The 16,300-nt window shown below is 37.4% G+C and overlaps 1 protein-coding gene across 5 annotated transcripts in view; it reads right to left on the bottom strand.

Annotated features, from left to right (window-relative positions):
- The window catches only part of LOC132131444 (CREB-binding protein-like), a 52,794-nt gene that overhangs the window by 7,101 nt on the left and 29,393 nt on the right, over positions 1 to 16,300 (bottom strand). For 2 of the 5 annotated variants that reach the window (XM_059543464.1, XM_059543467.1), the window contains 15 exons: positions 14,312 to 14,425; positions 13,222 to 13,440; positions 11,062 to 11,155; positions 10,814 to 10,951; positions 9,905 to 10,022; positions 9,620 to 9,791; positions 7,905 to 7,967; positions 7,683 to 7,795; positions 7,421 to 7,600; positions 7,075 to 7,314; positions 2,907 to 3,053; positions 2,611 to 2,791; positions 2,388 to 2,506; positions 2,051 to 2,290; positions 1,582 to 1,670 (listed from right to left, as the gene is read on the bottom strand). In XM_059543464.1, the coding sequence (XP_059399447.1) occupies positions 1,582 to 1,670; positions 2,051 to 2,290; positions 2,388 to 2,506; positions 2,611 to 2,791; positions 2,907 to 3,053; positions 7,075 to 7,314; positions 7,421 to 7,600; positions 7,683 to 7,795; positions 7,905 to 7,967; positions 9,620 to 9,791; positions 9,905 to 10,022; positions 10,814 to 10,951; positions 11,062 to 11,155; positions 13,222 to 13,440; positions 14,312 to 14,425 (2,227 nt within the window). Of the gene's footprint in view, positions 1 to 1,581; positions 1,671 to 2,050; positions 2,291 to 2,387; positions 2,507 to 2,610; positions 2,792 to 2,906; positions 3,054 to 7,074; positions 7,315 to 7,420; positions 7,601 to 7,682; positions 7,796 to 7,904; positions 7,968 to 9,619; positions 9,792 to 9,904; positions 10,023 to 10,813; positions 10,952 to 11,061; positions 11,156 to 13,221; positions 13,441 to 14,311; positions 14,426 to 15,612; positions 15,632 to 16,300 lie in introns of those variants that run through there. The other 3 variants (XM_059543468.1, XM_059543466.1, XM_059543465.1) reach the window with 3 other exon arrangements.

Below are 16,300 nucleotides of genomic sequence, written 5' to 3'. Positions count from 1 at the left end.
GACTTTTTAATTCATTAATCCAAACAGAATATGTACAAAAGTGTACGATGATCATTCCCTTCAAATCTTCCAATGCTTTAATCAGTATCACAGTGTGAACGTAATGTGAATGGCTTCCAAGGGTTCAGAGGGAAACATCAAAATGTAACTGTTCACCTGAAATGAAAATTTGCTGAAAATTTACTCATCTTCAGGCCATCCAAGAAGTAGATGAGTTTGCACAGATTTGTAGAAATGTAGCATTACATCACTCGCTCACCAATGCATCTATTGCAGTGAATGGGTGCCGTCAGAATGAGAGTCCAAACAGCTGATAAAAACATCACAATAATCCACACCACTCCAGAATAGGGCTGCACGATATTGGGAAAAAATGATATTGCGATATTTTATTTTTCTGTGATATATATTGCGATATTTTTTCTTACAAACAAAAATGGGGTGAGCACACTTACATTCTCATTTTAAATTATTTAAACATCGCCACCATCGCGTCAATTGATTAATATGCGGGAGGGAGAGAGCAAGACAGCACTCGTGTTGTTTGAAGAGTGAAGACGGCTCGCTCTCTCTCCCTTTGTCTCTCTCACGCACGCTCTCTCTCTGTCTCTCTCTCGCGCGCTCTCTCTCTCTCTCGCGCTCTCTCTCTCTCTCTCTCTCTCTCTCTCTCGGTCTCTCTCTGGCGCGCGCGCTCTCTCTCCCTCTCTGTCTCTCTCGCCAAAATTTCTGGCCAAAATATGAGTTCCTTCTGTGAAAAAGTTTATCCCCTGTTGTCCTCTCACATCAAAATATTTGACTTAAACTGTGTTTGATCTGTGCATATTTCCCTCCTGATTTAGACAGCATGACTCTTTCAAAGGAGAAAGCAATATTATGAACAAATGACTCCCGATTTTAGCCAGAAACAACAGTTTTGAAGTTTAAAACACCTTAATGATTGATTGATTACTTACAAAGACGCAGCTTTTCCCTTCAGAAGATGTAAACTGATGGACTGGAGTGGTGTGGATTACTGTTTTTTATCAGCTGTCTGAACACTCATTCTGACGGCACCCATTCACGTCAGGGCTAAATTTCTCCAAATCTGTTCCAAATGGATGTGAGTATATAAGCAAGAGCGGCTGTGTCTGTTAGCCAATCGTCTTATTTGGAGGTTCTGCAGTGACGTGCTCTGTGCTGCAGGGGGCACAAGGGAGCCTGTTATGAATAAGCAGGCAATTCACAGCAACTAAAACGAATAAATGTGCCAGTGCAAATATTACAACTGCCAATAAATGAGGGCTGGCTGGAGACTTCAAGCAGTGTATCCATGAAGACAGAAATAGGGGGAGGGGATTGTAATATGTTTAGAAAATACATATGAACAGGCCTGAGAGTAAACTATGTTAGTGTACACACCGGCACACGAGGAGGTTTATCGTCTGATCTGCCGAATGTGTGTCCAAAACCACACACGACTGAATGAACTACACCACAGGAGAGAGAGCACGTCTGCTTCAACTCCAGTGTCCTCCTAAATGTTTTCTAAGGCTGTCGAATACAAGAAATCTACCTAAAGAAAGGGCACGTGTCTCATCTCACCTGTTCTGATAGCTGTAATAAGTGCCGTCTCGGGGTATTGTACATAGCTGCTTGCCGTAACAGCACAGTGTCTGAGGAGAAAACTCGTACTGTGGGAGGAAAGAAGAAAAGAGAGAGTTCAGACACATGACCGGAAAAGTCAGTTTATATCCAGTTTCTGTGCAGTCGACCAGGAGTTGAACAGCTAGCATCAAAATACTGGCGGTAACTAATGTTGGATTAATATTGTGTTAAATAAACTAAATATTACAGCTGCATTATTTGTACGGGTGTTGTGAACAAACATGCATACCAAATTTAAGATATTCAATTTTTTTTTTTACACCTCCGTAATTCCAAATAATTCGCATTTTTACATTTCCTAAACAATACCATTTAGTATACATTTATTTGCCTATTACTATTATTTTTATTAGTACTACTAATACTACTGTGATTAGTAATAAGACTGAATGTCAGTTCCCCTCACCTTCCTCCCGCAGCAGTAGCCGAGGCTCTGCATGATGGGGTCGATCTCCAGCTCGAACACCTCGGCCAGTTTGGAGCAGTACTTGTACACACGCGACGTCTTCCTGTTGTACAACCAGGCGTTGTTGAACATCAGCCACACGTCATCTACATACTGCCACGGCTCCTGATACTGACCCGTGTCCAGCTTACGCTTGATCGTGGACAGGTCTATGGGGTTCTTCACGATATCAAAGTAGTCCTGAAAGCATGAAAGCAAACAGCTTCATAGTTCAGTCAAATGTGTACTTCATATATCATTCAGTGAAGATACATGCATATATGTATGTGAGACTCACAGGGATGCCAAGAAGCATGGGGTCCACCGGCTGCCGGAAGGGCAGAGACTCTGGATCTTGCCTGTACAGAGACTCCAGAGTGGGCATCAATGCCTGCCGCAACTCTTCTGGCTTAAAGACTGAGAAGAGAGACGGGGACACATGTACGATTAAAGAAAGCACCAGAAATAAAAAGACTACGAAGACAAAAAACTGTAGAGCCTACAGAAATATCAGTTCATACTTTTCCTGCGAGACTGAGAGGGTGAAGAGGACGCTGTGCCGTTCGTCTTGCTTTCATCTTCTTCTTTGGTCTCTGTCTTCAAGTCTGTCTTTTTGTCCTCGGTCTCCATTGGCTCCTGCTTAGCCTCCGACCCCTCCAGCTCCTCCTTTTTGATCAATAGAGAGCCTTTGTCGTCCTCCGTCTAGCAAAGGCAGAACAATCATGAAAATCTGAGACTGAAATGAAAATCTGGGTTGGAAAGACTTTATTCTAATATGCTGAAACCTTCAAACTTCAAACATATACACAAAACACACCTCCATCTTGGGCTCTGTTTTGATGCACATGTCGTATTCTTGCTCTTCTGTTTTAGTGTTGCTGGGCGGTACATCAGACACGGCATGCTGGGAGTGCAGCTCGGCACTGGCTGCCGATGCTGGAGTGGGCACACGGTTTTCACCGCTCTGAAAGACAAAGCATCTGATTTACTGCTTGAAATAAATATTATTTGAATTTTGTCTTCAAGCTGAGAAATTTATGGCACCGTTTGGAAAGATGACATCACCATATATTTGTTCCAAAACCTAGTGAGCGGCCTACTGAGGTCAAAGGAGCACTTTCCACACAAAGGCTGTTTGAAATGATGGCCATCAAGCTTATGCTGTATTCTAAAGTTGAAGGATTGCTGTCGGCCAATGTGAGACCCGGACTGTATTTTGTAAGAAGGATCACTCTGATTGGCTGTTTAGTTTGGCGAGCTAGTGTACTGAGAAAAAGAAAGAACGCTACAAAACAATACTCTCTTTGCTTCATTTTATGGTTTGTATATCGTCAGTCCTAGCGATTCAAGTTTTCCAGGAAGAATACAATGAATTACAATTAATGAATACTTCCACTTGCTGGTATGGAGAGTTATTTATGCAGTCTTTGAATTGCGTTCAAGTGCAGACTTTTGCATCAGATGCAGGAGGCATGAGGCGACACCACAGCTTTGGTTGCCACTAGTTCTTTGATGTCTGTCTGGTGTGTCTGGGCTTTAACGCATTACGTTTAGGCTGAAATCAGGCAGCAGTTCACATATCCTTTGAGAAGAATGCAATCCTAGAATGCATGGCAATTTGACCAAATATGACTATTAATACTATTTTGATGAAAAATAAATAAATAAAATAAAATAATTCTAATACTTGAGCATTCTATATAGGTTTGTGTTTAGTGTAGAACTGTGATAATAGCTTGGCAACATGCTATTTTCGAACACCTTTATAATCAATTTTGAGTTTCTGTTAGGTCTGCATGATTAATAAAAATAAAAACAAAATCACCTCATGGCTTAGTGGAGTTATTAAATCGCAAAGGCTGTGATTTAATTAAATAAATGAGCTGAGGTTTTCAGAACGAAGCGTGGCACAGTGTTCATATGCAAGAAGCTCACGAAAATAGTAATATTGATCATTTTGTTTAATATTATTATTTAGTAGTAGCATATTAATAATATTATCATTTAATAGTAGTAATATTTTTTTGGATATATAATTTAATAATATAAAATAACAAATATTTTATTACTAAATAAAAATATTTTATTTCTTAATATAATTTACTTATAATATATATATATATATATATATATATATTTTTTTTTTTCCAGTTTACGATACTAGTATCGGAAATATCACCGATACCACAACAAATTCTAGCATCGGCGAGTACATGACCCCATATACCGATCTGATACCATTTTCAAGACCTAGTTATGACCGCTAGCTTTGTCTAACCGCTGCACGGTTCTTCTTCGCTGCTCAGAATGCATTGTAAACACAGGAAGTTGTGCTTTGTTGCCACAAGCAACCCCTGTTTAGAGCAGCGAAGAAGAAATGAAAACGCGTTAGCAGCACTGATCTATATATCACTGGATCGCTCATCGCATTCTAAACTGCCAACAGACAGTGAAGCCGCTTCACTATTAATAGTCTCTATTAATAATAATTATGCCTAGATGATTGCTTGTTTTTTACTTGTTTTGTTGTAAAGAGATTATCTGATTAATATATCATATTTTATATTCCTAGACTTATTTGTTGCAGTTTTCTATACAGTTATATTGTAAAACTAAAATACCTTTTTTAGTTTGCAGTGTTAGATTTTTGGCTGCATTTGAAGTTCTTTTTCGCTAAAGAAAATAAATAATATTACTGTCAAATTCATGTCAGATAATAAATATAATACTGTAATAAATACAGTAGTTCACCATGTATTTGTTCATGTTTTATTAAGGGATAAGTCTGAAGCACACCATAAATTAATTCTAGCAATTTACACATGGCTAGTAGTATATACAGCTGTGTATACAGATACACTCAGGTATCGGATCAGTACTCGATATTGGCCGATACCCTGAGCCCAGGTATTGGAATCGGGAAGAGAAAAAGGGTATCGGAACATCTCTGATATATATATATATATATATATATATATAAGGGTTGCACGATATTGGGAAAAAATGACATTGATATATATTGCGATATGAAATCTAATAAAAAATTTTCTTACAAACAAAATTGGGAAGAGCACACTTACATTCTCATTTTAAATGATTTAAACACTGACACCATCGTGTCAATTGATTAATATGCGCGAGGGAGAGAAAGCAAGACAGCGCTCGTGTTGTTTGAAGACGGTGAGTGTGCGGCCGGGACTCGCTTGCTCGCTCTCTCTCTCTCTCTCTCGCGCGCGCGTGCGCGCTCTCTCTCTCTCTCTCTCTCTCTCTCTCTCTCTCTCTCTCTCTCTCTCTCTCTCTCTCTCTCTCTCTCTCTCTCTCTCTCTCTCTCTCTCTCTCTCTCTCTCTCTCTCTCTCGTGCTCTCTCTCTCTCTCTCTCTCTCTCTCTCTCTCTCTCTCTCTCGTGCTCTCTCTCTCTCTCTCTCTCTCTCGTGCTCTCTCTCTATCTGCCCTGTTAAACTGACAGGACTAAAAAACACTGTGCAATTAATCCGCGAATCACATTCGTCAAGGGCCGGGGAGCAGCTCGCCCATACGGTTAATGAATAACGGATCAACTACGACAGCCTACATCGCACATCCTGTGATGTGACTATCGTGGAATCGCGATATCGATGCTTAAACGACACATCGTGCAGCCCATATATATATATATATATATATATATATATATATATATATATATATATATATATGTAAATCATAACTAAATATATAATATATAACCAGGGGTGCACATAAGTGGTCCGCTGGTCCACCATCGCGACCAAAATAAAAAAATAAATCTAGGCTATGCCTACCGTTTCAAAGCACAATACAAAACTGTGACATTCATCCACTGATGCTCTTTAATCAGCAGCAGCGCTAAATCAGGAAGTGTGTATACTTACTTGCCGGTAACCAGCCAAAATAAAAGCCTGCTGATTTTAAGTTTGAATATGATGAAAACGCTTTTATTTATTATTAGACGCTTTTTTCCAAAGCGACTTAAAATTGGGGAATAAATAAAGCGATTCTTCTTAAAGAGCCAAACAAACAAAGTAGTAGTAAAGATTAGCATTTTATTTTTAAGTTTATTTACTATAAAATAAAAGCATTTGTATTTAATACTTTTTTATTATTAATAATATTATCACACACTATTATTTAGTTTATTTACTATTATTTAATTAAAAAAAAAACTAAATAAATAAAGTGTAATAATATTATAACTATTATTAATTAATTTCTTATAGTTGCATTTAATGGGTCAGGCTATATGCAGTGTCAGGACCAAACCAAATCTCCAGGTTCTCTTATGAGAACCAGGCTGAAAAAATTATGTGCACCCCTGTATATAACATAATATTTGGTAATATTATTTAAGAAATGTATTTAGTAGTAGTTGTAGTAATAATAATAATAATAATTATTATTATTAAGTTAGGGTTATTTTTATACATACTGGAATATCATAATATTTTGGTCAAATTGTGCATAACTTTTTTTATTTTACAGTGATATATTACAAAAATACTAATTTTTATATTATTATTTTATAGTAACAATTATTTTTATTATTATAACTACTTATATTAATAATTTAGGGTTATTTTATAATCATAGTGGAATATAATCAATATTTTTGGTTGCATTGTGCTGCAAACCTAGACTCTATATATTTTTATTTAATTTTACAGGGAATTTTTTTATATAGTAAATGAAATAGTAGCAGCAATAATAATATGATAATAATAATTATAATTATTATTAATAATTATAAAAAATAAATAAATAGAAAAGCAAACAGGAAAAAAAAAAAAAAAAAAAATCACAAGATTTTTCCCCAAACTGTGCAATCCAAGCTCCTTGTTGGGAAGTGCAATGGCACCCAACTCCCGACTACCTCACAATCAGTCAATTATGAGGTTTCATTCTAGTCAGGATGCTACCTATGTAGGAAGCTCACGAGGTTTTGGGTCTGAAGATGGATCTGCGGGTCTCACCGGTGTCCCAGGGTGCTGCTGGGCAGGGAGGGGCAGCTCGTGAGGCGGGGTGCCCTGAACAGGGGCGGGGGTGGGTGTGGAGGCCTGACTGGGCTGCAGTGCTCCTGGCAGGTTAGTGGTGCTGGTGGTGGCGTTGGGGGGCGGCGTGGTGCGGAGTGGAGCCTGAGGGGGCGTGGGGCAGCTTAGTGGAGGGCCCAAGGGGCCAAGTGCATTCAGGGAGAGGTTAGCGTTCGGCTGCTGCTGGGGAAGGAGAGATCGCACGCACCCAAGCAGGGACAAAAAAAGTTTAGTAGGGAGGTGGCCGTGCAGAATGAGATCACTTTAGGACATGAGTGCATGTGCGCACCTGTGAAACGGCCGCCTGCGTGTTGGGCTGGCCTATGTTGACATTCATGCCGTTGGTGTTGGCGGGAAACTGAGGTTGAGCCATGAACTGTGTCTGGTTGGCCGTCTGTGCCACCATGTTCCCGCCTTGAGCTCCCAGCATGCTTTGTGTGGGGTGTATTCGTGTGGGAGACATATTCATCTGTGAAAATATGATGAGAATGATACAATGAGATATGTGTCCAGAGAGCAGAAATGAGAGGGATCCAGACATGGAGACTGACCGTCGGGACTTGGTTCATATTGATCTGTTGATGGTTTATCGGAGAAGCGGCACGTGTTCCCATGGGAGCCTGAGACATCGGCACATTGGGCATTGCGCCGAATGGATTCAACCCTGTTGGAAAAAAACAACAGATAAGATCGATAACACAGAGATGTGTGTTTAGAGTACAGAAAACAAATGCATCTCCAACTGTTATTGGCTACAAATGGGACTGAAGTACCTTGAGACACCTGCATGCGATTGATGATCTGATTTGGCACATTGGGCAAAGGCACGGATCCATCTGAAAAGAGGGAAGAGACTACATGGGATCAGAAACTGGTCAATTTTGTGCATTTGTGTGTTTATGTCTGTTGTTTTAAGACATTAATTAAGTATGGCATTTTACATTCCATGCATTGCTGACAAACATGATGCCGGGCGACTGATGACCGAGCGATGTAGCCTATTAGAATCCAGTTAAAGACCCCAAAACTCATGTAAGTTTTTGTCTCCTATTTATGTCATATGATACAGTTTAGCAATATCACTTAAGCAATTGTGCTGTTTTTTTCCTGAAAATCTGGACAATTGCAAAGGTGATACTGATTTTATACAACAGTTCAATAAACAAGAAGTTAATATTGAGTTTTAGAAACAAAAATTGTTCCACAGAAATCCACAGCAGAACAACCTTTCAGAGCGAATAAGCAGTTTTCAACTAGGGATATGCCGGTATCAAATTTGATCAAATTGATAATGCTTTTATCACGGTATACGGTATTATCACGGTATTGAAATTTTGTACAGGTTATATATATATATATTAGTATAACAAGATAAATAACTTTTTCTTATAACAAAAATAACTAAACATTTAAAACAATAAAGCAATACAGAAAAATATATCAAAGTTAAATGTTTTACACATCAAAGTGCAAAAGAACTATAAAAACCAATAGGTATCACTTTACAATAAGACCTCATTAGTTAACCTTAGTTAATGCATTAACATTCAAGGCAAGTCAAGTTTATTTATATAGCGCATTTCGTACACAATGGTAATTCAAAGTGCTTTACATAAAAGTAAAAAAAAAAGTCAAGAATAAAAATAAATCACAAAAATAAAACAAGCAATTTAAGAACTTGAAAATGAAAATGATTTAAAAATTGACTTAAAATGAATTTAAGACCGTTTAAAAATAGAAAATGATTTTGCATAAAATACAGTGCAATACATAAAATATAGTGTAATCAGATCGGACATCGCATAGTGCGTGCATGTTTTACATCAGAACGCATGCGCTCTTTCAAGCAGAATACAGCGATGTTGTGTATTTTAAGCAGCTGATGGGAATAATATTCTTAAAATGCATTCCAAATTCTGAATAATTTGTAATGTATATTTATTCACAGTATTTAGAAGTGCTCACGATAACAATATCGTGCATATTAATCACCGCAATATATCGCATTACCGAATACCTGCACAAGTCTAAATTCAACTAATCAAGTGAGTCAATTATTTGGTAACTCGTTTATAAAGACAGTCACTTGCTTTTTTCTGAATGAATTAGCCATTTTGATGAATTGGTTAAATGAATGATTCACTAATTAAGACTTTGCCCACCTCTTACTGGTGGGTATAGTTTAATATTCACAGTATAATGTTACATTTTCAAAAAACAAACAAAAAACCTTAATGCTTATTTAAAACCAATTAAAGTCAGTGAGTCAAACCTAAATGCACTTCAGATGCAGCTTCTGAAAACAATGTTAAGGAAAAATTCTAGCCTTCTAATATTCTACTATATTTTATCTTAAATATTAATACGTTTTTATGGGTAATCTTTCAGCCCAAATTGATGTGCAATTAATTTGATAAATTAACCGGTATATCATGTAATTAGATCCAAATTTGAATCATATGACAGCCCTAGTTTTTAAATGACTTACTCTGTGGCCGAGGTCCCATGACATTAGGCTGGTTGAGGGCCGGTGGCTGTTGTCCCGCAGCAGTCATGGGCGTCTGGTTGATAATCTGCTTTTGTAATCGGGATCTTCTCTTCTCCTCCAGCTCCTTCTGGATCTTATAGATCTTCTCCGCCAGAAAGTGATAGTACTCATCCTGTGCAAGACACACAGACAACAGTGTTCATATCAACATAATCCGTAAGCCACTTAAGAATGCCACTCTATCAGCCTTTCAGATGAGGTGTATCCCTGAGGGTTTATGCTCACTCTACTATTGGCCGACTCGTACATATCCCCTTCCACTTTCCGTGCATACGCCACCAGGTTCTCCATGCGACGGTCCTTCAGGGCGGCGGGGTCTGGCGTAGGGAAGATGGCCTGAACCCTAAACAGTCACAGAGAGTAAAACACTTTCACTCAAAGCCATCTTTTCATTTTTTTAATGCTGTTTACTTCCTATTTATGAAAGACTCCTGGAAAAATGGTTTCCACACCCAAAAAAAAAGAAAAAACATTAAGCAGCTCAACTGTTACAATTACAATTGTTATATTATGATAGAAAAGGGTTATTTTAAACCGTTATAATGTTTCACAATATTACTGTTTTTAGGGTATTTTTTCTTGCTGAGTGTAACAATTTGAAAACATAAATAAAATATATATAGTTTAAAGGAGCATTGCATAGGTTCTGAAATTTCTAACCGTTACTGACACCAGTGGCCGTTAGAGGAACTGCAGCCAGTCTCATGCTCGTTCTCAGTGCGCACGCTCTTTTTTTTTTTTTTTTTTTCTTACGAGGAGTGTCCGTGGGTGTCTGAATTGTGCTGGAGGCTGGTCGCTTCTTTCCATCCGCAGAGTCCATTTGAAAACACTATTGCCGCTGCTTACTATAATGGCTGGCGTGCCGTACGGTTGTAAGCCCAAGTAGACGAGAACGCGCATGACGTCACATTTTGTGAATTTTCGCGCCAATTCGGGCCCGACTCCTCCACACACAATTGAGCCTACAGGCTGATAGAGGCAACCGTGGTGGACAGTCGAGGTGTCATTCTTTTTTTTACATCATGGTTGGCTCATACATGTACAAATGAAAACTCTATCTTAAGAAAGATTTTTTTTTTTAAGTAAAAACCTCCACAAAACCTCCAACCTCCTTTAAGAGCAGCATTCACTTACAGTTTGTGCACAAGGTGGTTGCGGAGGTCCTGTGTGACGTGCTCGTGCCAGGCTTTCCTCACACCGGTGGCTGACAGAGGGGCTGCTGTGGGCAGGTTACCCATGCTGCCTACCGTAGGGCCGTCCAGCATCAGCTGGCTGAGTAAAGAGAATCAGGAGATATTCAGTAAGCAAACAGCATTAAGACAACAATTCTGAGCAATTACGAGCTGGGAGTGTGTATTGATTAGTGTGTGTCAGAGTCCTACTTGTTAGGGTTAAGTGTTGATGGCACAGTGCCATCAGGGAGCAGCTTAGCCTGATCTGATGTCGGTACGCTGATTGAGTTCATCTGACCTCCCCCTGGACAAACAAAAACAATAATAATACATTCAATTAAAATACATAAAATAAAACTCATAACTATAATCTTTAAAAATAATAATATAAATAACTGAATAGCAAGTGCTATAAAATAATATGAACTGCTAATACATAAATACATACAAAAAAAAAAAAAAAAAACTATAAAACTATAGTCCTAGAAATGCAGTCCTGAAACTGCAGCCTCGGGTATTGCAGGAATACCCCACTCCAATAAAAGTGACACATATACATATATATATATATATATATATATATATATATACACACACACACACACACACACACACACACACATACATACACATATGTACTCACACAATACTTAAAATAGTGAGTAAAAGTGATAAAAAATAAAAAAAATCTATAAAAATGTAAAAGTATGTAACTAATATTCCCTAAATAAGATTTAATGTTATTTTTCTGTACATTTCTATATCTATCCATCTATCTTTATATTAGGGCTGTCACTTTTGAGAAAAATCAAATTAGAACGGATATTGAATATCATGCAATGTATTCGAATATCTACGTGCCCGCCCCCCCACCCATATATATATATATATATATATATAAAATAAAAAATAAAAAATAATAAAAAACACCGTAGCCTAATGGAGATTCAATCACAAATGTATTAACAGTGAGTCATAAACAGTACTATCTGGATTTTTTTTTTTTTTTTTCTTAATGTTTGAAACTGCTGGATATCAACTTAGAATATCAACTTATATGAAGTCCCACTATGCATATCCCACATTAGGCTAAATGAAAAAAAAAAAAAAAAAAAAAAAAAAATTCAGAACAGACACAAACAATAACGTAACAACTTAAACAGCAGCAGGAGTAAGGCCAAAGTCCTTTCAAGCAAGTCGTGCCACTCAGCCGCCATCTTGGCAACGCCTCCGGGCAGCTATTTCAGAATAACAAGACCAGGCTCCTATCTAAATGAATGGGCAGAGAGTCAGAACTGCACTTTCACTGGTCACCGGGACATAAAAACAGCTTGTATAGAAACAGAAGTGAAATATGATAAAAATGGCTGAAAATTTTTTATGACTTTGCGCCAAAATAAGGTTTAAAACGCCTTTTCCCCCACAGGTTATACCTTTATTACGCATGCGCAAGGGTTCCTCAACTGTGCGCATACATCAGTGGAACCAGATGATAGGCTTAAATGTTTCCCGGCTTGACTCTTAAAAGCAGATGATTGGCTTTCCAGCGGGAGGGGCGGGACATGTGCACACAACCGCCATCTTTGCTGTTACGGGTTTTCCTTATATAGTTGTATTGAGGAAGTGGCATGTCTCTTATAAACGGTCTCTGGTAAGGCATATAGCCTAGACTAATTCATTTCTTAATATTGTTTGCAAGAAACACCAGTCTATCAACTTGATCTGGATTAAGTGCGGCTCTCTTTTTATTTACAATGTTCCCCGCGGTGTAGAACACGTTCGGAGCGCACAGACGTGCCTGGCTACTAGCTCTTATTCGCTTGATTTGGTCATGGGTCTACGCTACAATACGTCTAGACTGCCCTCTACTGGATAAGATGGCAAAGAATAAAATAAAAAACAAACGGTCTAATCATAGACTGTAAAAAAAAAAGCGGATATTTTATTTATAGTTCGATTACGGATATTTCACGTCATGTTCGAATGCATATTCGAATATCGAATAAGAAGTTACAGCGCTACTAATATATATATATATATATATATATATATATATATATATATATATATATATATATATATATACACACACACACACAAATATAATATTTATAATTATAAACATTTAAGTAATAAGAAATAAAAAAATATAAATAAAAATGAACAAATATGTTATTCATCTTCCCTAAATCAAACATAATATAGAGTCTCAGATATTTATATGAAAAAATAAAAAGAAATGATGTATAACAATAAATACAAATATATAAACTAATACTCATAAGCTCAGTACATATATAACATACACATAGACCTTATTTTTGGTATTATTCATATAATATATTTTCCAACAATAAAACAGTAGTTTACCGAGTGTGCTGATGGATCTCATTTGTGGCGGCGTCTGCGCGGGGCTCTGCGTCTGTGCAGGGGTCTGGCTGCTGTAAGGGAGGCCGAGGGCAGCGTACGCCCGCTGCATGGAGCTGGGGTCGATGGGTGTAGAGCTGGGCAGAGCAGGAGCCGTCTGCTGCCCCGTGCCGACCGTCCCGATAGAGCTCTGCAGACCAGTGTTGGGGGGACTCAGCATTGCTGTAACGTAGAAAAGAGATGCTGTAAGACGACATCTGTGCATTTCAAACCAAGATCTGCGTGAGATTTCACGTCTGATTCCGCTTAAACACTTGGCAGGATCTGTCCATCAAAACAGAGGAGTGCAAAAAAATAGAAAAAGTTCAATCCCTTTCAAACGGCCGCCTGGAAGAAAACATTACTCATCTGCACATTGTGGAAAAATCATGGGAAGTAGAAAGGAAAGGGGAGGGGGTCCGAAACGTGACTCTCCAATATGTAAATCCCCCAGCACAAAAACAAACACTTTAGCACTCTGCAGGTTTGCTGTGAGATTTTAATGAGTCACTGCAAACACACACAACATTCACAGCTACTGAACCAGCCTGACAGCATCCTGCTGAATAACTACACATCCAGAAAAACACAGTGCAGCTGAAGGAGTTTCACCCTTTAAACATACTAAATTACCGAAATAATAGACTAAATTAATACATTGAAGTGTACTAATGAATGTAATGGTTACAGACACTTAAATAAATGTTATTTACCATCAAATGACAATTACAGCTGGAATATATTACATTTACATTATTTCCATAAATGGAAATGTACGTGTTTAAATGCCTTTGTGAACAAATATGCATTTTGGCTACAACTGAACTTCTTTATAAAACTATCTTTTTTGGATACGGTTTAAAAGCACACCCTTGTGAAAAAGAAGTGTTATCAGTATTATTGTTATTAGGTGTAATAAAAATTCTAAAGACGATATAATTTACACAGTAGTATTTCTTAATGTACACATATGAATTTAAATGAACATTCTTATTATGCAAATGTACTGTGGTGAAGTACAGAGCAGGTGTTTGCTGGAGGAGGAGGGACTCACGTTGCTGGTTGCGTTTGTCACTAGCGTTCTTCAGCGGGAGGCAGACGGGACAGTCGTGCCTCGTGCAGTTCTTCCAGTGCGAGATGATCTGCCTCGATGAAGCACAGTGAGCCACTGCAGAGACAGAGACAGAAGAAAGCCTGAGCAAAACTGGGAGCAAAAAGATCCTGTGGGAGAGCAGGTCTGTGCAGAAGTGATTTCACCAAACCCATAGCAAAGAATCACGTTTATGTCTCCAGTCTTTTTTTTGTCCTCACATGAAGTAAAAAGATACTACAAATGACAAATCACAGGCAAACGGATTATAACTGATGTTTAATTAGTTATCTGGAAAGGGATTTCCAAACAATGAAATTCCACCGGAGGAGGGATTAAGGGGAAAATAAATAAATAAATGTGATATTTATAATTACTAAGAGAAAATAATTAGAACTTATATTTTATCAATGTACTCAAAATACAACTTCATTTATATGTAAATAAACTTTATTCACTTAGTATAGACTTAGAACAAACTATTAAAATGAATTTCATTAACTTGAATAATTCTGAAATAAAACAGAACATAAATACTAGATTAAAAACTTTTCATTTACTAAATTTAACTTTGCCGTGGCAATGAACAGAAATACGTACTAAAAGTACTAAAGGTAATAAAATTAAACGGAAAAATAAAGCTAAACAGAAATATAACAACTAAAAAGTAATAAAATGAAACATAAAACTAAAAACTAATTAAAAATAACCCTAATGTAAATTAAAATGATACTGAAAATATTAAAATAAAAGCTAAATCAAAATTCGAATAAATACTATAATATAAAATAATAAAAACTGACTACATTGTTTTTACTACACTCCCTGTGGCTTGATTATGCTCATATTAATCAAATTATTATAATTAAACAACAAAAAAAAATTACATAATTTTTCACTTTATTCATTTTAAAATTATCATTAATTATAATTTATTGTTATAATTAACACTACTAATTATCTTGAATTTATGCTAAATTAATTGATTTAATATGGGATTATTAATTATATTGAACAAATTATTTTATTTACACAACTAATTTTTGTTTTTCAATGATTTAAAACTGAATATCCATAACCAATTCACACAAGATATACACATTATAATATAATTATGATATTTTCTCTAATAGACGCAAAGCTGTGTGTCAGAAATAGTTATTTCCCATTGTTTAGAGCAATTTTGTAGCTATTACAATAGAGTTGTGTCCCACAGCTCGTTCCCAGTATCAACACAATTATGATTTATCGCTGCTGTGTCACACCTGGTTTGGTTGCCGGTTACAGAAGGAAGTGAGTTCTGCCAGAAGAGCTTTCAGGAGGCACCAAACACACAGTCTGCAAACACATGATGCTTTAAGAGTCATCTGTAGCCTTCATGCTCTTCCTCAGGAGTCCAAGCGTTGAGATACAGGCTTCACAGCGGGCAGTGAAGAACAGGAAATGAGCTGGCACTGTGGATGGCACGCTTGGCACCAGGCTTATGTTTGAATTGAAATGAAGCCCTGTGCTCCGGCTCCAACAACAACTAAAGCTCTGCAAGCAAAGCAGCCGGCGCAAGCCCTCTCCTGCCGTTTGCCAAGCCCTTAATATTGCATTATACCATAAAGAGCACGAGTTTCTCTCTAAACAGACTGTTATACTTGAGACAGAGCAGAGCGTTTGCTCTAGAAATTCCCAGTGTGAGTGAGTGAAATGTTACTGGTTGTGAACCCAAAGGTGTTTGGCCAGAAGTACACTTAAAGGAAGTGATCTGATGTAATATAGCAGGGATTGATGATAAGGACTGCCTGAGGGCCAGTTGAGGGATTTTTCACTGCTGCATCATCAAAGAAATGTATCATTTGCATGCGTTTTTAAGCCTTTCTGATTTCAATTCAAGCAGTTTTAACAGCAACTATTTTCTTTTTTTGTGGCAGGGCCAGTAAAAATTTAAAGCAATAGCCAGACCAC

This window comes from Carassius carassius, chromosome 48 (genome assembly GCF_963082965.1).
Source record: "Carassius carassius chromosome 48, fCarCar2.1, whole genome shotgun sequence".
In the NCBI taxonomy this organism is placed as follows: Eukaryota; Metazoa; Chordata; class Actinopteri; order Cypriniformes; family Cyprinidae; genus Carassius; species Carassius carassius.
This window is presented reverse-complemented; position numbering and strand designations above follow the sequence as displayed.